Source organism: Syzygium oleosum, unplaced genomic scaffold (genome assembly GCF_021117445.2).
Source record: "Syzygium oleosum isolate NSW1041296 unplaced genomic scaffold, Sole_v2.1 Sole_v2.01, whole genome shotgun sequence".
In the NCBI taxonomy this organism is placed as follows: Eukaryota; Viridiplantae; Streptophyta; class Magnoliopsida; order Myrtales; family Myrtaceae; genus Syzygium; species Syzygium oleosum.
The window spans coordinates 30,446,754-30,469,192 of NW_026607485.1; the positions used below are offsets into that span (position 1 = coordinate 30,446,754).

The window sequence follows — 22,439 nt, forward strand, 5'->3', positions numbered from 1 at the left end:
GAAGACAAGATGACTTGACTATTTGTGTATTATTGCTAACTTCTTGGACAAGTTGGTAAATAATGAAGACCAACCCCCTAATAATAGGGTTTTGAACCAATAATGAAGTTGTCTTGCATGAGCCAATAATTGTGGCCTCTAGAAAGTGATTTTACGCCCAAAGGAGAAGCTATGGACTAGAGGACAAATTAGCAATTTCTTTTGGAAGTTGTCTCATAATTGAAATATAGTACCAATAATTGACAATTTCCTTAGAAATTTGTCAATGATAAAGCTTGACCAAGAAGACCCCAATAATAGAGATAAGAATCTTGTGGAAGACTTCTATAATTGAGTCTTGAGGACCAAGACTATCATTCACGCCTAACAAGAAGGCTCTCTGCCAAAGGGAGAGAGAGAGAGAGAGAGAGAGAGAGAGAGAGAGAGAGAGAGATCATTATGATTTATTTAGGCCTTAAATAAGTTAGTAGAGCCTAATGACCCTAAGGTACAAACTTGAAAACTAAGTTGAGAGTTGTGTGGCCTCAATTCAAGGCTTGCATTAGAAGCTTAATTATGGCCATAGACTTTCAAGGCCTTATCATAATGAAGCGTAGACTTTAGGGGCCCCCTTCATTAATGGATTTCGGCCTTAACTCATTAGGACTATGAGTAGATCATATTATAAATAGACTTGGGTCCCCCTTAGTCTCCTTTTTCTTCACACCATCACCATCCATGCCTACCCCACCAACCGGTTCTCTCTTGCTCACGCCACCATCTCCTTCTCACGCCAATCATCAGTTCATTCTCACGTCACCATTTGGTCCCCACAAAATCTCGCTTTGCCTGGTAGAGTAAGTAGATTCCCTAATCTCACGATAGAACGATCCAATACGTTGTTGGCTAAATGTTTGATCCTGAACCATGCTTGGACTTGATTTAATGCGGGTTTTATTTGTATGGTTGCCTATATAAGCAAAGCATGAGTCGAGACATAGCTTGGACGAGAAAAAGGGGAAATATGCCTTGTGTGCACGCCATGGTGCATGAACCGAACGAATTATGTGCATTTGTTGAGGCGTGCATCATGAAAACACCATGTTTCATGTTTGTTTGGCAATTGCATTACATCATGAGTGATGTTTGGATGGTAAATACATCTTTGCTATTGATCTGTCGTCGATACTGGGGTGGTAAGGTTGAACGTATGTCTAATGACAATTGATTCCTCCTAATTTGAAATTAGTGAATTTTACTTACTGAGTCCTCAACTCACCCCCGTTGTTTTTCCCTCAGAACCATAGGATGGCTGCTCATCCAGTCCGTTTTGGAACCCCTGTGGAGTTGCTAGTAGATGTGATTGACGTGATTGATGCGGCCGGAGGGAGAGCCTATCGCAAAGTCATTTCCCAAGTCATGGTCAATGAAGGCCTTGAGCAAAACGTCCCATATGTGTTCGAGGCTTGGTATGGGTGGACTGAGGACAGCGGACTAATTGGACCCCTTCGTGGGTTTAATGGCCCGTTCGATGGGACTGTCGCGGACGGGTCCTAGTCGGTTGACCAGGAGTGACTAAGCGTTTTTGGGGAATGGAATTTTTTGGAAGATGAATTAGTAGCGGGTTAAGTGTAACCCAACCTTTGTTATAGCGGGTATGCATAAGTGTATCGACCCGTAAGACAAAAAAAAGGGGCATGTAAATAGGCTTCACATGTAAAATGTCTAAGTATCATGTAAATATATGGTGTGCTCTTGTTGTCTGCTTAAACCCTGTTGTTTGAATGTTGTTGTGACTGTCTCAATTATATGCTTTCGCTTGTCTGTAATCGAGAGATAAAAATTTAACGGGACGTCACAAGTATATCACGGGTCACGGTCTTGGCTGGGATGTGACACTTCTAATTTTCACCGAATTGTGTTCTCATCGACTAAGTCTATTACTTGCCTATAATAACCAAAATTGGCCATTTTTTTGTGCAAACAAGTGCCCTCTTTAGAAGAATTGAATGATTCATCGATCATTTGATTATTTTGAATTAAATAATCAAGAGTCATCATGTGCCCCATTATTATCGGCAAATTTGATTTTTTCTTGCCGAATTTTATGTTAGTCAGATTCATCATATGGCTCGTATTTTTCCACAAAAGACACGTTTTGTGTAGAGTTTTCATGTGGCCCTCTATATTTGTCCTTAAATAATTGCTCATCTTAGACACTCTTATTGCCAATTTAAATAAATTGGCAAAATTTTGGCCTTCAAATTTTTTTCTAAGATTGAATTTGAAATCCACCGAAAGCCAAGTTTGTGAATTATTTCTCTAAGAGTGAAGTAAGGCATCTATTCCTCACCCTCTTGAATCGAGCAATAAACTGATCGATTGATTCATTATCGTATTGATAAATTCTAGTCAAATAAGCAATTCACACTTTAGATGTCGTTCTATAAAATTGAGAATGAAATTGTCTTTCAATCTCAGCTCAAGTATGGATTGAATTAGGAGATAAATTTGTATACCAAGTAAAAGCAACATTTTTATAAAGACAAAGAGAATAACTTAAGTTCAGGAATTCATTTGTTCCTGCTTCTCTACATTGGGCAATAAATCAACCAATGTGTTCGACGTTCGACTAGTCATCTTCGCCAATGAAAACAGTGAAGTCAGGAGTTATGAATTTTCTTGGGTAAGGTATACTGTCGATCCAATCAAGATATGGCTTCCTCTATATAGGCCTAACCATTCATCTGTCGACACCTAATAGTTGTAATGCGAGTTCAGCCACTTAATCAGTATTCACAAGTTGACATCATTCCTGCCCCCTAGGTTCAAGGTAGATAGGTTGATAGACTTGACCTTCCTGGCCCCTAGGTTCAGGGTAGATAGGATTCTCATGCCTTTGTAAAATCCTCATTGGTGGTAGGATCACTTGGTCTAAATTATTTATGTCGTTTAGTTGATTAAGAGTTGGAGAAACATACCTAGAAGCCATTGTATTCGGTTGGATCGGTAGAGATTGATTGAATGTCCCGAGCCTGGAGATGACATCGATGACGACCATCGACTTGATCACATCAGCAATGTGTCTTGCTATGGGATTTGTCATCTTATTATGTTGTTCCTTAAACGACTTTTTAATGGTAGCCGCCAAAGTAAAGTTTGGTGCTTATTCCCTCATCTGCTCTTTCGTAAAGTGCCACAGGATTTCGACATTTCCCCCTTGGCTTGGCTTTTTTGCTGGAGTGATTGAGGTCTTGGATTGGATAGCCGTATCATTAGGGTTGTTGCCCGCATCATGATTAGCCTCTAGATGATTCCTTATTCTTGGCATTGTAATTTCTCAAATCGACCACACTGGTCCCATTAGGTGTGCCAAAAAGACGTTTCGTCAGAATTCGATTCCGTGACGAAATACCTTCCACCGAAAGTTGGTCTTAAGCTTTTTTTATTAGAGAAGATAGGTTTTGTGACAATTCCAGACAGGAAATAGTACAAGTAGACAAGGAAATCGATAACTTCACTTCAAACGGAACTAAACATGCACAAACTATATCGGGAATTTAATCGACGACAAAACCTGAGAATGCGAAGTTAAAAAGCTGGAATTTAATCAACCATGAGACACCTAGAAACTACAGTAAAGATACACGCCAGAATTTAATCGATGATATGAATCTGGAAACTACAGTGCAAAAAATTGAAAGATTTTATGTTATTTGTTTGTGCGTGGGGGGTTTTTACAGTACATGAACACTAGTATTTAGAACACTAGTATTTAGAGTGTTTACAACATAATTGCCTATAAGTAGTTCTTCATTAGTATTAGCCATGCCTTTACATCTCCGGAGCTTTCGGTTCTATATCTTCATGTCACCACGACTTCTCATCTTAAGATGAATGCAGTTGCAAGAAGTTACAGTAACATTTATCCACAAGAAGGTCAAATATCCGAAAATATCGCTACTAAGCAATTATACGTCAATGTCAATGTTGATGACTTCATCCCAGATAATTGTCATTTGCTATCAATAACTTCCTTGGTTCTCTTCAAGTTGTCGACATTTATCTAAAAGAGCTTAGATTTCCGAAAATATTGCTAATCATCAAGTTGTCGACTGTTGTTTTTTATCGATGACCTTTATTTTTCATCAACTGTACTCTCATCAATTAAGTCTATTACTTGTCCATATAATCAAAATTGGTCATTTTTTGGTGCGAATAAAGATATGCACTCTCTGGTGGAAGATTTTGAGGGCCATTATTTACACCTCCAATGGTTTGATTTTTCATTCTCTACCAGTGGATGGACCGCTTTATACTGATGGACCTCTTTCTACAGTGCTTTTCACATTGTCATGGGAAAATAATGTCAAGAGGTCAATTGTAGTCACTCTTCTTCGAGTGAACATCCACTATCTTCTATTCTGATAATTACCCTCTTCTGATCGGACAGGACCTACTATGGCTTGATGAGATCAAATGGGTGCTTAGGCCTCTAATACCTGGAAGACGACGATGACGATGAGACAACGACGACCATAGCTACAACAACGAGCTAACCCTTTGTTATCTCTACTACGCTCATTTTGTGCATATATTGGTACTTGATCGCCCAACATTATGTGCTACAAAGGATCACGACAAAGAACGGGCCTTAGCTCTAACACCAATTGATGCAAAATGGAAGCGCGTGGCAAAGATAGGTTTAGAACCGTGGAAAGCGGAGGAAAATCAGATGGCAAGAAAGGGGGACAGAGAATAGTGAAAATTGGAGGAGCAGGAGAGACATTCAGGCGGGACAGAAGAAAGACCGAATACACAATAATACAAAATCAAATCACCGAGTATAAGAAGAATCAATCGTCTCGGCCTATAATCAAAAGCATAACATACCCTAACAAGACGACTCTTACCAGGAAAATACCCCGAAATAGGAAACTTTAGTAAAAATAGATCAATCTTTTTCTCTTTTTTTATATAATCCAAAAAAATGGATGCCTAAGCCCGTTTATCAGGAAAAATAAATTTATCTGGATTTACTATTTGTGAGATTGCCAATTTTTCTTTTTGTACACATCAAAACAAAGATAAAAAACTTATGCAGACACTCGTGGACTTTCCCTTTTATGATGGAACAGAGAAGTTTAGGGAAAAGTGTCAAAAAGTTCTAAGTTTATTGCATTTGTGCCAATTTAGTCCTAGACCTTTTGACCTTGAGCTAATTCAATCATTTCCGCTAATTTTGATCGGATACTGCTGACGTGGACACCGGCAGGCCTACGTGGCATGACCGGTGCTGACGTGGACTAAATTGGCTCTAGGTCAAAATGTTTAATATTAAATTGGCACCATAAAAAGGTTTATGACTAAATTGATATCAATGCACTAGGTTTAAGACTTTTCTGACACTTTTCCCTAGAAATTTAGGGTTATAGAGACATTATCTCCAGCGAATCAATATCTTTTGAGCGATACTTTTTGCAACGTGGCTCTTGATGATTGTCACGCCCCGAACCCCGCGAGCGCGCAACATCCTGCAATGGTCATTATGATGCGACTTCCCAGGATGCGTCGCCGACCCAACATTTTATCTTTTGATTACGCATGCGGAAGTTAAACAAAGATTCACCCAGACAATAACAATAAACAAGGATAGATAGGAAAACGGTTTACAACATTGAAATCAAAACACCATTTTAACATTTACTTGATTAATCCCTGGGAACATTTTGACAAGCCCACTTCGGGCATTTCCATAAAAGTCTACAAAGAGATGTCAGGCTGGGGTCAATCTACTTCACCAAAAGTTAGCTTCCAGGCACCCCGAATCATACTGGGTACATCAACATGCTAAGGGCCTGAAAAAAAATGTTTAACAACCACAAATAAGATAAAAATCTCAATAAGTTGAGGCCTAAGCCCCGTTTAGAAGGCCAACTCACCTCGGGGGTCCCTAATCACGCGACCATGCACTGGACACAAATCATTAACCAACCACAGGCATCCTTACCTTACTTTGGCACATATATTATGCATAACATATATAGTCATATGTCACAACGATGCATCAAACATATCGCATACCCAGAATGTATAATGAGATTTCCCATGCATCAATGCATCACAGTCGCACGTGTCTCGATTATAAGGCAAAATCCACTTGGGCACGTCCCCTACCATGCCTAGCAGTTTCTACCCCCATAATCAAGCACTATGCATCACACGTATTCCATTTATTACGCCCCCTTGGGGCCACTACACATCAAGCGATCTGCAGCAAGATGGCAGTCTTATGGACCTACCCGGGCATCGTCCCACCCCGTTGGGCACGGCATCGTCAAACGATCTACAATAAGACGGCGTTCCAATACGGCAACATCAAACGATCTACAATAAGATGGTATCCCGTAAGGAGCATCGAGTCCGGCCTCGGGCCGCGATAAGGCATCCGGAGTATCGGCAATCCAGATAATCTCCAGGCATTCGATAAATCGAGTATTGTCAAGCGATCTACAGCAAGACCCCGATAAATCAGGCATCGTCAAGCGATCTACAGCAAGACGGCTCCAACGTGTGACCACACGAGCACACAAGCATTCAGGCCAATTCTTATCTTTTCATTTAGCCAATGCATCCATGAATCGTGCTCACATCAATGCCACACAACAATAATAAGTGGTCACACATGCAAACGGTCAATCGACTTTGTGAACCTCATTTTAAAACATGAATTTACAAAAGCATTCAACATCGGATCATAGCCAAATAAACATTATTGAAAAGCTAGGTAATTGTGGTTACTGTCTCTATTAGGCCGGAAATCGAAAGCCAAAAATTTCAAGTAAAGACCGGCAGATTATGGAATTCTAGTAAAACTGGACAGATTTGCATGATTTGGGAAATCAACTTCAAAAGCATAGCAAATGGTTTCCAAAAAAATTATAAAATTCGAATATATTATAAACAAGACCTTCACAAATATTTTCCATGAAGAATGCAATCCCAAAATCCTTATACAAAGATCACTTTTGAGGCTCGGAAACAACCCAGAATTGGTCCGCCGGAACAGGGGAACTGAACCACAAGAAATACTCATTTTACAAACCAAATCCTTTCAAAACACTTTGAAATTTTTATACGTTGTAGACATGGATTTCTTTTACAAATCTTGTGAAGGAAGTATGGTCGAAATCGAACTGGAAATGTTTATAAAAATCTGAGAAGGCACGAAGGTCACGGAATCCACCGTATAAAACAGTTCTGATTCGGTAAGAAATTGGACCTTCGTGTAACCCATTTGAGCTCAGAAAAATCTGAAATTTAAGTATGTTATAGATCAAGATCTTGTGAACAACTTTTATGAAGAACACTTTTCAAGATTCTAACCACAAAATGCTCTATAAAAATGGAAAACCAGGGACGTACAGTAAAATCAGTTCTGAAATCAAGATAAAAACTCCAAGAAACGCCTTCAACTTTGAGATCCACCGCTTCTCAGCCATGAAAATACCACACCAAGAGTTCAAATCAACATCCAACATCTATTTCAACTTAGTCTAGCAATCAAGACTCGCCAACGCTCATTCTAGAAGTTCAAACACACTAAAACAATAACTAGCTAAACTACCCTATGCAAGTTAAACATCCTAAACAAGGGATTAGATGTTAACTTACTCGTCTAACAACGATGACGACGCGAGGACGACGGCGACGACACGGGCTGTCCGTGGCGGCCTCGGCTTGACAAGGCAAGCGGCAAACGGCGGTGAACGGCACACGGCGATCTACGAGGCTCAAGGATGGTGGCGTGAGGGGCTGGTGGATGAACGGCGGTGGTGGGGTATTCGGCCGAGAGAGAGGGAGAGAGAAAATGAAGAGAGAGAGAAAGAGGGTTTAAATTTAAATCAAGATCAATGGTTGAGATATGTTCTTGATGCCCAAGCAAAAATCAAGGGTTAGGATGTGTTCTTGATGCCCAAGCAAAGATCAAGGGCTAAGATCAAGTCTTGCTTTTCAAGTTCAATCCAAAGACCAAGATTTAATCTAACAAAAAAGTTTCTAGAAGGGTAATTTAGCAAATAATTTTCGATGGCCAATTCGTAAAAATTATGAGGTGACGTCCTATAGTACGAGTGTGATATCCTTGAGCACTTGAAACACAAAATCGGATAATAATTCGTGGCTGAAATCGATCAATCGCAACTATAGTTTATCTCGAACTAACGGCGGCTGCTAGAAATAAATTCTTCGATAGCCTTTCCCCTTTAGTTAGTATTCCCTGGGTGATCAGGCCAGAGCGAGAATTTACTAATAGAGCGTCGATGAAATCACCATTTCATAAATCATCAAATTTGATCGAATTTTCAGGATATCACAATGATTCTCTCCAAAGAAAAGGATAGCCAAAGCCAAGATGCTCGGCAATACGTACTCGATGAGACCTCATCATCTCTCCGTCACTAAAGTCAATTCGCTTGGTTGTCTAAATTTGATTCAACATCGTACACATTGGCTGATGCAAGTGCAACCATCCTCAATAATTGCAAGTTTATACTGAATTGCCAAAAGCTTTAGTGCTTTTTGAAAAACTAAAATGACACCTTTTTGCTTGACCAATGGGATGAAACTCGTCACGATCAACATTCATTCGCAAACCATAGCCTTTTGCGACAGAAAGAAGCTTCTGTCTAATCCCCTGATTTGCTCCCGCTAGATGGTCCCGCAGATCGGAATCTTAGGATTGTGCTGGCCATTGTGCTGACGTTGTTAAGATTGTACTTGTTTGGAGACTTTGGTCCTGGTGAGTTTTTCATTATGATTTGCTGTGATTGGAACTAGGAGTGATCATGGCTTGAGCCCTGTGATGCTTCTAGGCCCAAATGGTTGGGCCGGTTTGGTCCAAAGTAGGTCCTAGAGATCATGCTCCACGGCATAAAAAAGGATCGACTATCTCTTGACCCTTATCTTATTCTACCAAAAAGTGCACATGTTCATCATTTATTTTATCCGGACCCACATTAACAACATCTCTATATTGTCGTATGCCTGATCATGGGTTTGATTGCCCACTGATTTGCTTGCCCGTGCCCACTAGAACTGAAGAACAAGATGGATGGATCTAGTAGCGATTTTCTTCTTAGACTCGGACCACCCACTGAGTCCCGCTTAGACTAGGTCATTTTGGACAGACAATTAAATATTTATCTAAAACGATGGGCGACCTAGAGAATGATTTTAAGCCCAGTAACTGTCTCGGCCACACAACTTGAAAGCATTTCATATCACATTTTTTAAAAGATTAGTTTAAATTACAATTTAGGGGATCCAATTCAAAGAAAAAGTTCCTCACACCAGCTATAATAGACTAATCTACTTTCCAATTGAGAAACTGAAGTTGAACGCTCATATCCCTCGTCATCCACTCCAATGCCGTACAAGAGCATAAAATTAGGGTTGCATGAGAATCATTTTTCTTCACTTCACTATTGAGCTTTAAGGGTCGATCTCCTTGGCTTTCATCTTTTAAAAGAAATCTCATTATACAAATTTTATTGTGTAATCCCGGTCAGTCTATTTTAGCCCACTCTACATAAACTGTTAGGTTCTGTAAAATCCCTTAGCATCCCTAACATTGCACCCCACATCACTCTGGGATCTTAACCTGATTTAGAGGAAGTCTTTACATTCCTATCGTTTTAATTTATCTGTTTCTCTTCGAGAACTAAGATTTGAACCCCTAACCTCTCCTTACTTTTAAAGAAAGGCTAAGTTAACAATCTACTCAACTTTAATTTCATGTTCAATCCAATGCTCTAAATGAAGCATTGCTTTCTAGTATAGTCACATTAAAAAAAACTTAAATCTTTATTATGATCAGCTCCCCGCCGAAAGAACCCATTCTTCCTTATCCATGGGGAGAGCGACACCCAATAGTTGAGGAAGTCAATTCAGATGGGTCATCTTTTGATTCCAACCCGTGATGCAACCTCCGAAGATGACAGTTATCAAATTTTCCATTTATTTTATTTTGTGTATCTACTCTCATATATTAAGTTTTGATCTATATCGCCAGTTACAAGATAGAACATCCCTAATTTATGACATGCTCCACCTTTCTAAAGCTCTCTCATAGCCCTATCCAAATGCGGTTCGAGAAATTATTTTCAGAATCAGTGTGTGATGAGTTGAAGTCCAAGACCATAGGGTTCATTGTTTATAAAGTTTCGATGTCATCGTAAAGTAAGAAGATATCTTGTATAATAATCGTACTTGACGGCGAAAAACATGCGGTAACGTAATTAATCCGTCATTTTTTGCGATCCGTGCGATCGACGCATAAAATATATGGGTATATATCTTGCTTTTAAAAGTGTCGGTACGATCATGACCATTTTCGAGTGAAAATTGAAGAAACATGTGGGGTAGTGAGATCTGAGGAGAGGGATGAATCTTTCTCTTCTATTATTTTCCCCTCGAAGCTTGTTGAGAAACTGCAAGAGCCGTTGTCAGGAGGTGAGGATAAGGACGCCACGTCCGCCATGACTTCGACGTCTCACTTCGTCTCCTTCCTCTCGTCACGCGCCGCTCCGTTTCACCTCACCACGACGAGTCGCACAGACGCGGGGATTAATCGAATTTCAAGATCCGAAATCATGATCCACTCGACTGCTTGCAAAGACATTTTTGGATCGGGTAGCTCAAGACTCTGCACGATGTAGGTGTATCTGGTGGCGGTCGACAATTCGTGTCAAAACATGCCGTGTTGAATTCAGATCTCTAACTTGAACACAACATGTCTATTGATCATGTTGGAGGCATTAATCAAATGAATTACACTCCCCGACTCACTTAATACCTTTTAAATATGAACTTTTATATGTAAATTTGTAAACATTAGACGTGTAAAAACGTGTCTAAACATATTACATTGAAAATGATAACATGTTAATCTATATAGTTCAACGTATCTAAACGTGTTATAAACAATTAAAAAAGGGTGTCTCCCGACAGGATACATTTATTATTCATGTATACAACCAGGCCGACTCCTTTCTTAGTCATATATAAAAAGAGAGTTAACCCATTTAATCTTGACACGAAAATGCTTAATTATGTCTAACATATGTGTCGTATAAAAGGCCTTTGATCTGTCGTAAACATGGACTTATCGGGATGCATCGATGTATTCTTTATGTAAGATTAGGTTTTACAGGGCAGTTACACATTTACTCAGCATACATAGTCAGGTACAAAGCCAAATTTCACAGACGTTTCCCGTGATATAAAGTTTACAACACGTTATTAATGGAGCCACTTATAGATTTGCGCTGGCATGTATATCCTATGCTTCTTGAAGCCCCTATTTGTTGGTCGTACGGTGACAGAAAAATTCAAATGCTTCTGATCACAAAAATGGAGATCGATCCTCGTGTAAAATGTGTGTGCGGATAAGCTTTGCTTTCCTTCGTGGTCCTTCGTTGCCAGAGCAGTTTATGGGAGATTGCGTTACAAGTGGACTGTGTACGTAGATTAGGGTTTCTCATTATTCATGCATGCATGCATATAGATGTAGTAGCAACCTTGGTGGTCCTTCTACAAGGCTTTGTGTAGGCTATTCTAGTTTGTACCTTGAACCAAACGAAGAACAAATCGTGAAGGTTTATTTCTCGACGGCTTTGAGGTGGTGAACAGAGAAGAAGAAATTTGCACTGCTATGATTCTTAGACCTTCTCCAGATTTCACCAGTCATTTTATTAATGTTCAGATAATTGCGACCGCGAAAAGGAGCAAGAATTTGGCTTATGGGTTCTATACAAAGCGGGACTAATGTTGGGTTGCAAGACAAAATCTCCAAGCACAAAAGCATAGCGGAGATACTTGGAAAAAAAAAGTAAATTCATTGCTAGGAACGTATATAAAATGCGAATAACGTCCCAATGTTTGGTATATTCTGGTAACTGTTTACTATGTCTAATATATTCTAGTAGAATTGTTTCTCTATGTCTCACCAACCGCTATGACTACCTGTTAGGAGTATGCAACAGAGAACTTTACTTGGGAGATCCTCAAGGGAGAGCCTAAGTCCAAGTTCGTTAACTTATCTAGTTGGACCCATCTTCAACAACAACAAAAAAAAAACTTAGGTCAATGAGTTATGTGCCAATTAGAGTATATTAATTAATCTACACCACACCAATTTTTTGATGTAAGATTTTTCTAACATAACTTACATGTGCATTTCAACAATCTCATATTTACCGATACCATTTGTTCCATTTGTTGGGAGCGTATAGTACAAATTTGATACTTTTCGTTGGGGAGATTGCCAAGAGGGAGCCAACTCATCAACAAATCCTATTGAACCCACCATCATTTTAAAAACTTACGTTAATGAGTTATAGGTCCACTAAGATATAGTAACTATTCTACACCACACAAATTCTCCGATGCGAAATTTTTCTAACACGAATAATTCAAGTTTTTGCGTTTGCCATCTGCCTTTTAACGTTCACCAACCAACTTTCCTGCATATCTAGCCATGATCCCACCATCTTGTGATTCTAGGCCCATGGCCGAACTTCGTATTGTTTTTCTCTTCTTGTTGGCACCGCCGGAATTGACATTGTCAATCTCGCATATGCCAAACCCCTTGCTGGCCAAGCTCGTGCCGGTTACAACCCAATTCTATGCAACGTGTGGTGATTATGAAGCCGATATTCCTTTCATGGCTGATGCCTCACAAAGCCAATGTCGCTCTCCATATGGCCGACGCCTATTTTGGTCATGACAGCGAATACACCCCCGCAAGATAAGAGTATCCATGGGAGATTCCAACCTTCCATCGTGATAAAAAGGTGTCATCATTGAGATAACGATTATGGTGTTCAGTAGTTGAAATATGAGAAACTCGAAGTGATCCTTTCGATAGATGATCTTGAACGAAGTGGAAGTCAATTTTTCAGGCGAGAATGGAACACTAGATTCGCACTTAGTCATGTGGCTCCGCCATTCTCGCATATTGGATTGAACCTACTCTTAATTCTTGCAATAGGGATTGAACTCAAGCAACGTCGCATACTGGGTAGGTACGGCAGGATATTCAACCTTCATAGAGGACCGAGCAACGATTTCTGTTTCTTGGAATTACCTGAGATGAAGTTCGAGCCCAGATGCACAAGATAGGCAGAAGAGTCAAGCTGCGATCATCGCGATTTCCTCCCCGATCTGTGTCGAGGAAAGCATTTAGTGTTCTATTGGGCCTGCGAGAAAGGAGAAGACCATGATCTTAAAATGGTCTTTCTCCTTAAACGTACAGCTTTCTAAGGATGTGATTCACACATGCGTGCACATGAATGTAACAGATCTGCAAATTCCAAGCCAATTTTAGAATACCTTTGAGAATTTTTTCGCCTTCAAGCCTTTTGGCCAAGAGTGAACTCAACTCTACTTGCCATCCATGAACGGTCCTCGATAGCATACCTTCTTTGTTAGGAAGCATTCAAATAAAGAGCAAAATCAATGTAGTTTGAATCACTTAGGAAACAAGTAGTTTAAATTCTCTTGCATTCACCATTGATTCGTCGGGGCTTTGAGCGAAAAGTCAAATTTTGCTGCAATAAGAATGGATTTTAGGGTTCTCTTTTAGCATCCGACTGATCCTCATTCAGTGTAATAGTCATCTTAATATGCAACAAGTGATTACTATAGAGCAAATAATCCTTACTCTAGTTGGGGCAGGGGGGGAAGAGTTAAGATAAAGATTAAGAACAGTTGGTCAAACTCGGGTTACCAAAAGCCCCTTTTGGCATTTTAGACCTGAATTTCTCCTCTACTTAATTGGGAGCCTTGATCTTATTTTTGCAATTGAAGCAGACATCCCCATTTTAAGATTTCTGTGTCTACGGTTCGAGAACTCATTTCTTTTCAAACTCAAATGTGTGATACACACCTTGAGTTCAAGGGGATATTAGAGATATTATTTGATGTGTTGGGGATATCATTTGATACTTTGCTAACTTTTAGGATTCACATAAATCTCGTGTGATCTCATGAATCTTTTTAAGATCATTCATCATGCATTTAGCCATTTAGACTCTAGGTTCACTTAGAGCGCGAATAATAACCATTCTGTTTCTATCCAGAACTAGTTTTCTGTTACCGGGAACAGGTTTGGAACAGAAACTCATTTGGTAATGCAATTCCATTTTTCTATTTCTGGAACAACTTTTTGTTCCAGAACTGGTTTTGGACCAAAAATCAGAACAAAAAAAAAGTAGGTTTTCTATTTCTAGACGAGAAATGAAAACCATTTCTAAAAGAACCTATCTTCTCTCTTCAAAACACATCTCTTTCTAAATTTGGCTCTGGTCTGACCTAATCAGACCGGTCCGAATCGGTTCGGTCCGGTTTATTCCTGGCGGGAAAATAAAAAACATTCTAAAAAAAATTAGAAAAATCATTAAAAAAATAGTAAAATCAGAATAAATAAATAAATAAATAAATAAAGAAAAATCATAAAAAAAAATTAGAAAATACGGAAAATTCCTAAAACTCTCAAAAAAATTTCAGAAAATCCATAAAAATTGAAAAATTCCGGAAAATAAAAAAAGTCATATTTCAGGAAAATAGGAAATTTGGTGAATTTTTTCAAAAAAAATCAAAAATAAAAAATTTCAAAACTTCACAGAATGGCTTAAAATACCTGTGGCTACCCACTTTGAGTGAAATTTAAATTTTTTGAGGTGCTCAAATGATATTTTTGAAGACTCCTTAGTTTAGGGATTTAAAAAGGGTTTTAACCCCTAAAAAACCCTAAAAGGGGTTTAACCCCCAAAAGGGGTCTTTACCCCTAAAAAACCCTAAAGCCCTAAAAAATAATACAATCCTTAGAATGAATAAGCCTTTAGGGCTTTATTAGGGCTTGGGTAGTTTGATTGATTTTCATTTTAGAGACCATTTCTAAAAAAATGGATTTATGTTCTGGGAAATAGAAATTTGTATTGTTATCAAACGGGTTTATGTTCCATGAAATAGAAATTTTATGCCGTTATCAAACGGGTTTCCGTTCCAGAAATAGAAATTTTTTGTTGTTATCAAACGGGTTTCTTTCCTTAGAGAAATAGAAAAATCTATTTCTCTTTCAGGAATTGTTTCTGGAACATAATGGTTATCATTCACGCCCTTAGTGCTCACATCTGTATATTTTCACAGCTTAATGAATCTAATGGTGTTCCTCCATTTCAATGTATCTACAATTTGTTGGAAATATTACCAAAAAAATCATAAACTTATTACACTTGTGCCATCTATCCTCAACCTTTCAATTTGACAAATTTAATCCTAAAATTTTTTAAAATTTTCAAATTTAGTCATTCAAGAATGTATCACATTGGGAATTCCAACAATTTGTTTAATTGATACAAATTGTGATCTGGATGGACATTTTTTGCCGGAAATTACTGACTTGGACGCTAACAATCCTAAGTGGCACAACTAACGCTGGAGTAGATAATTTTTGTAATGTTTTATTATATTTTCTAAATATTTTTATAATTTTGTTTTCCTTTTTCTTTTCTTTTTCTCTTCTTTTCTTGCTTTTTTTTTCTTCTTCCTCTGCTGGTCACCAAGCTTCGGTGATGGCCGGTAATTAGCCACAGTCAACCAGGAATGAGAGTTGATCTCGCTGAAATATGGGGCCTCGAGCGAGGCTCGCCCTAGCCAGAGCTTGGCAAGGGTCGGCCTCACCGGCTTTGGGAGAGGTTGCCCCTCCCCTGAGGCCGGCGAGGGTGACCCTCACCGGTTGTTGCCTGTGGTTGATCGCGACCATCGTCGAGTTCCAACGATCGGCGGAGGAAGAAGCAAAAAAAGAAAAGAAAAGAAAAGAAAAGAAAAATATCAAAAGTTACAAAAATTGTCCACATTAGCGCCGGCCGTACCACATAAGACAGTCATCGTTCATGTCAGCAATTTCTAGCCAATTTTGGCTATACTAAATTGACCGAATTGAAAGGTTTAGGATTGAATTGACACAAGTTCAATTTGTTTTGAACTTCTTTTGGTAATTCCCCTGCTATTTATTAGATTAGACAATTTGGTCGCACCTAGTCGGTTGAACATTTTCCCTTGATCCTCTCCTTGATGTGGTGATATCTAGAATCCTGTATTGGCGTGGTTACATCCTTGTCTAGTTGTTCCATGCAAGGCTCGGTGTCACGGTCCTAGCCGGTGGCCTCGGTCCACAAGGATTGTGCAGCATGTGTTATCATCGTCTTGTTATAGATTTAGGAGTGTAAACCGACAATGTTTACTCCAAAGATGTCTTGCCTCAGGCTCTAGCTCCATCTTTGGCTCCATGAGCTTCCAAACGGTGTTATCGTCTTGTTATAGATTTGGTCGTGTTTTCTCAACAATGAAAGCAGACGTGTCATTTCAAGATTCTATGCCTACTATCGAGTTTTTTTCTTTCCTTTCGAACTCTAGTATGAGATACATATTGAGTTTTAGGGGACGTTAGATATACTATTTAAACATGGTGCGGCCTTTTTTGTGGTTTCGTTTAAAAAAAATTATTTCTCCAGTTAGTAATAAGAATTCAAAGATTTTGGTAATATTTAGTCCTTGATTTTCACTTGTCAATCCACTTAGGAGTTAAAATTTCACTTTGTTTGAAAAACATCTTGCAGCCTTGTAATCTACTTTAATCAATAGATTTTTGTTCAACAAATCTTTTTCACTTTCAATAAGACATAAAGCTATTGAAAAGATTTCCGGACAAAGATCCTTTATCCTGTATAGTGCTCCCATCGTCGTCTCAATAAATCTCAATCAAGGAAGAAAATCTCATTCTCATAAATCAATTGTTGAGATGTTTTGAGACATCGAGGAGAGTGTCGTACGTGATAGGTGATTTACATGTACGAAATTTTCCTTTTTCCATAGTATAAGAGTAATTCACCAATAAATGCAAGCTGGGTCTAGAGATTGCCATAAGAAAATTTTGTTAGAATGGATAGAAACCCAATGAAGTGAAAAGGCATTAATATGGTTGATTGATTTCTCATTTGTGTTCAATTTGGTTCATATGTCTTTCATGGTACAAACGTGGCTACACCATAATTGTGTTTTGAAATATCGTAAAATCACATTTGGTACTCATTTTGAAACTACAATACCTTTAAATTCGGCAAGACAAATTTCAAATTATTGGAAGCCGTTGTAACTGTGAGGATACTATAACCATGAGAAATCTGTCAAACATCTTGTGAAAACTGCAACGCCTCTTTCCACCACCGTAACTAGCACCAAAACACTTTTGAAACAACGCAATCAGAGAGGACATAAGGAAATGTCACCTAAATGAGCAACGCATAGAGTCAAGCCAGTCCCCAATACTCTCGTCTTAATTTGGCACTAATCTTTCATGATTACAAGCCCAATGGTCTTGACTTCCTTTTTAAGCTTAAATCAACCAAATCATATATTTCATTCATTTAAAACTCTTCTTTGAACAATGGACTAGACCCTCAACGATTAGTCAGTTGCGATATATCGAATTGATTTCTTTTTTTTTTCTCCTCCCCACTTGGAATTCTCCATGCCCCACCACGGGGGATGCGAATATAAGCCATTGATGTCCATGCCCCTCTTGGGACACCACCATAACCCACCACACAAAAAACCTAACCTTTTTTTTATAATTTTCGTTCAAAAAAATACAAATATCCCATCAAAGTATCTTATGACACCAAGAAAAAAAAAAGAGAAGGCAAATTTGAATAGAAGAAAGGCACAACGAAAAATAAAAAAAATGAAAAAACAAGAAATAAAAAAAACAAAGAAATAATAATAGAAAAATCGAATGAAAGGGAAAGCCAATCAACATGGACTCAACTTTAAAAAAGGAAGAATCCGACGGTGGAGGGACGACCAATTGCGGAAACACGGAGCCGCTTACGCCCAAGACTTTGGAATCTAAAACCCCCAACACCAGGAAAAAAGGAGAAGCCCACAGTGCCGCCCACACTCATCACCCACCCAGCATCTCCTCCTCCACTAACCCTGATTTCATGTTTGATTTTTTTTTTCTTTGAAATTTCGACTTGGAAAAGAAAAAAAAAGTGACTTTGGGGTCAAGCAATTCCGTAATTATGGATTTCCACACCCTTTTAATTATACAAAAAAAAATTCGCTAATTAGAGTTGTGCTCGGTAGTTGTTTAAAAGAGAACGACAGAGGTCGGAGTGGATTTATCAGAGGAGAAAATTTATTCGATAAAAGAGAGTTGATAAACTGTTCATGGAGTCCGGCATGCCCGGCAAAAGGGATTCGACCCTTAAGTCACCAAACTAGGTTAGAAATCACTCTATCATTTCACCTCACTTTAATGTGGGACTCGTCTTCTTTGACTTGTGTACGATCTCAAGAAAGCACGATCATCAGGAAAGGCCTGAATATATATATATTTGCTTGGTATACAGAGTTCCATAAATCTTCTAGCAAACTCTCCTCCATTGATTGAAATTCTCCCTCGAATTAACATATTTTCACCTTCATCCTTCTCTTTGTAAATTGCCACTTATTAAAAAAATTTTCGGAGTTGTGCTTTTACACGTTATCAGTTGACATTATGTAAAATAGTGAATCATTTTATGTGTAGATCACGTGGGATGCACTAATACAAGCAAGCGCTGCTTCGAAAAAACACAGATTATTTCGGTGAAAAGAAAAGCACATAGTAAGCATTTTCTCTTGAATATTTACTATCTTATTCCAAAACATATATACTCTCAGCTTCATAATAAATGAAGAGAGTTGACTAATAATTTCTTGGTTTCACGTTGACCCGTCAAATGAGTGGATCGAGTCGAATCGAAAATGATTTGACCTAAACCGACCATTTAACTTGTTTTAATCAATTTCTATGCAATTCAAATTCAATGACCTATATCCGACCTGACCGCACCAAACTCATATCTAATCCGACTCATATTGATAAAACACTTTCATATTTAACAAAATCTAGAAAAACTCATCACAAACTGAGGTAAGAACACGGGATGAGTGAACATGAGATTATGTGAGAGCGAGAGAAAGTCATAAAGGTGGATTGAGTTTAAGTAAATTGTGAATCTATTTAATATCCATATTATTTTGGGTTTTACCATCTAAATTCATTTATGATCCATTTACTGAATACAACAAACTCATATAGTAACTCAACCAATTAAATATGTGTTGAAAAATGTGTTTATGACCTTTTTTGACAGGTTTAGTTTCACGAATGATCGAAACACAAATAATTGAGGTTGACGTAAGTTACTGATAATGTAAAATTTATTAATTTACTCATGAATTGAGAGACTCCAAATCCAAATTACATCTTACACAATGTTCTTATGAGTCCCGAGCGTCAAGGACCTATGAGTGAACAATGATACGGATTAGACAGAGTTTCTAAATAAAATATCTTAAAAATAGGATCGATCTTATCTTTCAAGACCAATGCTCCATCTTTGAATAATTTAAGCCAAACATTTCCAAGATTCCTTCGATTTTAACCCAACCCTAGTTAAGCCAGGACCCCTTAGCACCTCCACCACCACCACCCCAATCATCCCTGCATCTATATATCCCCTCTCTTGCACCCTGCAACCCAATTTCTCTCTCTCTCTCTCTCTCTCTCTCTCTACATCCGTTTCCTAGGGTCAAAGCTATCCAAGACTGCTTCAAAGCCTCAAAACTTTCGTGTGAAGTGAAGAATCATCTGAGGGGCCTATCAAAGTAAAAAGAAAAGAAAGGAAAAGCTTCGAGATCATCGGTGGTCTCCTCTTTCTTGTTTCTTGAATCAAGAGAGATCGATAAGGTATGAGCTGCAACGGTTGCCGAGTTCTTAGGAAGGGCTGCAGCGAGTCCTGCATCTTGCGGCCTTGCCTGCAGTGGATCGAGAGCCCCGAGGCCCAGGGCCACGCCACCGTCTTCGTCGCCAAGTTCTTCGGCCGCGCCGGCCTCATGTCCTTCATCTCCGCCGTCCCCGAAGCGCAGAGGCCCGGTACGTGCGTTGTCGGTGATTGAGACATTAAATCACGTCCTCTGATCTTTCTTAACACGAATGATCGTGTCAATAGTCACGCTGGTCTTTTATTCGAGACATGAGTGCATCCCCAGTTCTCTGACAGCTTTAAGCTTTTTTTTTACTGTGCAGCGCTGTTCCAGTCGCTGCTGTTCGAAGCGTGTGGAAGGACGGTGAACCCAGTGAACGGGGCGGTGGGGCTGCTGTGGACCGGCAGCTGGCACGTCTGCCAGGCGGCGGTGGAGACCGTCCTGCGCGGCGGCTCGCTTCGGGCCATGCCGGAGCTCCTCGACGGAGGCGGTGGCGGCGCCTCCCTCCCTGCGTCCGACGAGGCCTCGGAGGCAGGCGACACGTGTGCCGACGCATGGAAGCTCCACGATCCGAATCCGGGATCCCGATTCTCGACTTCGAGGTCGAGGGTCTCCCCAAAGCGCAATAGGCTTGATGCTGCCGCCGATAACGCCAAGCGCCTCCTCCTCCAGCCGATCGATCTTGATCTCCGCCTCACGCCGACGAACTTTCAGGCCAAGACGAAGTCGGCCCTCAAGGCCGTCCATCAGACGCGGCGGCCGGGGACCCCGTCGATGAATTCGGAGGAGTCCGGCACGACGACGTGCTTCGAGAGCAATAATAATGTGGGAGAACCGGAGACGAAGCTCCTCAATTTGTTCACCTGACCGGAGAGAAAGCTTCGACGTCGTCCTCTTCCTTCCTTTTCCTTTTCTTGGGTGTTTCTTACGATCGCATACGCGAGTTAGCTCTCGGGGTATTATTCTGCTAATTGATTCTCTTTGTTAAATTTTTTCTTTTTCTTTTCTTTAATTTTCCTTTCTTTAAGTGGGAAAATCGTAGCCGGAGTAGTTTTCCGGCGAAGTTTTGTAAGTCAGCCGGCGAAACCCGATTTCTCTCTCTCTGAGTCTTGAAAAGAAAGAGAGAAAAATGATAGTTTGTCGGTGCTCTCTTTCTTCTTCTTCTTCTTCTTCTTCTTCTTCATCTTCTGCTCCTCGTCCTCCTTTTGTTTTTCTTGATCACGACTATGATTGTGCGACTCCAATAAAGCAGTTGATTTATATGTCGATTCGTGTTTTCTTGGATCTTTTCTTCCTTCCTTTGCGGTTGATGAAGATGATCATGAAGCTTTGGAAATGGCGGAAAATGGTAAAAGTTGGTGAGGAGGATAAGGGATGTGAGGCTTGTGGAATTATCCATCATTATCATTAATTCAATTGGAAGCTAAAACTTGTACTCTAGGATCATCGCCGAACGGTGGTTGAATAGTATGAAAATCAAGTTCAAGCAATTGGTCATGAAGACCCAAAGATTAGATCCTCCCTATTATAATGACTCGATAGTCACCCATTTCAAGAAACTGAGCTTTGTAGATAGTATTATGATCTTGTGCTCAAATCTCTTAGAATTTTCCTTGGTAATTAGGGTTCAATAGACAGCTAGGGCTGCATCGGTTGCTCTCATCTTGAGCGCATGTCTAAAAAGTTTAAAAGAATGCCTGGTAACAACAACCACGTACCAAAACCATGACCCAACTAAAAAAGTTACCTACCATTTCGTTTTAGTTAGATCGATTGCAATTCATGAAGCCAGGTAGATATAGCCCACGAAAAATCAAAACATAAATCGGTAAAAAATTCATCCGATGATCGAACACTTTTGGCTGAAACGAAGGGAGGAACTCATGAATCGGGACTCAATCTAGCTTTCGGACTCGAAGTTTCCAATTAACCATTGAAGAAAAAACCCCCTATTATAAACAAAAGCGTGTTTTTCTTTCGTTATTTTCGCTCATCTCTTATCAGGGGAGACCCATCGGAGAATCTAATAATCAGAAGACGACCAGATCAAAATGTTCGGGAGAAAAAGAAAAATCCAAGGGATACTAATTAATCAAAACACTTATTATATTAAGATCGATCGAATATATCCTATTAGCTATGGAGAGCCCACCGAAACTTCTACGAAATTTCTTGAACACCGACTGATGGGCAATCTTCATTCTTTCTACTTTTTTTGTTTGTGGAATCCTCACAAGTTTTCGCATTCCACCTCTCTTATTCTATGCAAACAAAAGAGATTTTGCCAATTCTTCTCATCCACCACGTAAAATAATCTTCGGGTTTGGCCGCTGAAATCGAAGCCCGCATTGATTGATCGAAAACCCTATCCACTTATCCACTCGAAAGGGTTAGGTATTTGATGAATCTCTTTGAAACCCGTCGGGTGTCTACTTTGACCTTGTATGACATACGTGGCGAAGAGTCATACAACACCCATTTGATTGGAGGAACGTGGGAGAATGCTTCCAAACAATTCGGGGGGCCAAAAACATAAAAATTTGGCAAAATTGTGGGTCCAAATTGGGGCACGCCTTCCTCAT

General features: G+C 39.5%; 1 protein-coding gene across 1 annotated transcript; it reads left to right on the top strand.

Moving 5' to 3' along the window:
• The first annotated feature begins 19,630 nt into the window (after positions 1 to 19,630).
• On the top strand, positions 19,631 to 21,023 carry LOC115691574 (LOB domain-containing protein 37-like). The gene is made up of 2 exons (XM_030618256.2): positions 19,631 to 20,026; positions 20,180 to 21,023. Exons 1-2 carry the CDS (start codon positions 19,843 to 19,845, stop codon positions 20,722 to 20,724), a joined length of 729 nt encoding a protein of 242 aa, XP_030474116.1. The 5' UTR covers positions 19,631 to 19,842; the 3' UTR covers positions 20,725 to 21,023.
• The last annotated feature ends 1,416 nt before the right edge of the window (positions 21,024 to 22,439 follow it).

What these genes read in the sequence shown, in the direction of transcription:
- LOC115691574 (XM_030618256.2), top strand. Translation starts at nt 19,843, where the DNA reads ATGAGCTGCAACGGTTGCCGAGTTCTTAGGAAGGGCTGCAGCGAGTCC. An exon ending in CCCCGAAGCGCAGAGGCCCG is followed by an intron (nt 20,027 to 20,179) that starts GTACGTGCGTTG and finishes TTTACTGTGCAG; the next exon opens with CGCTGTTCCAGTCGCTGCTG.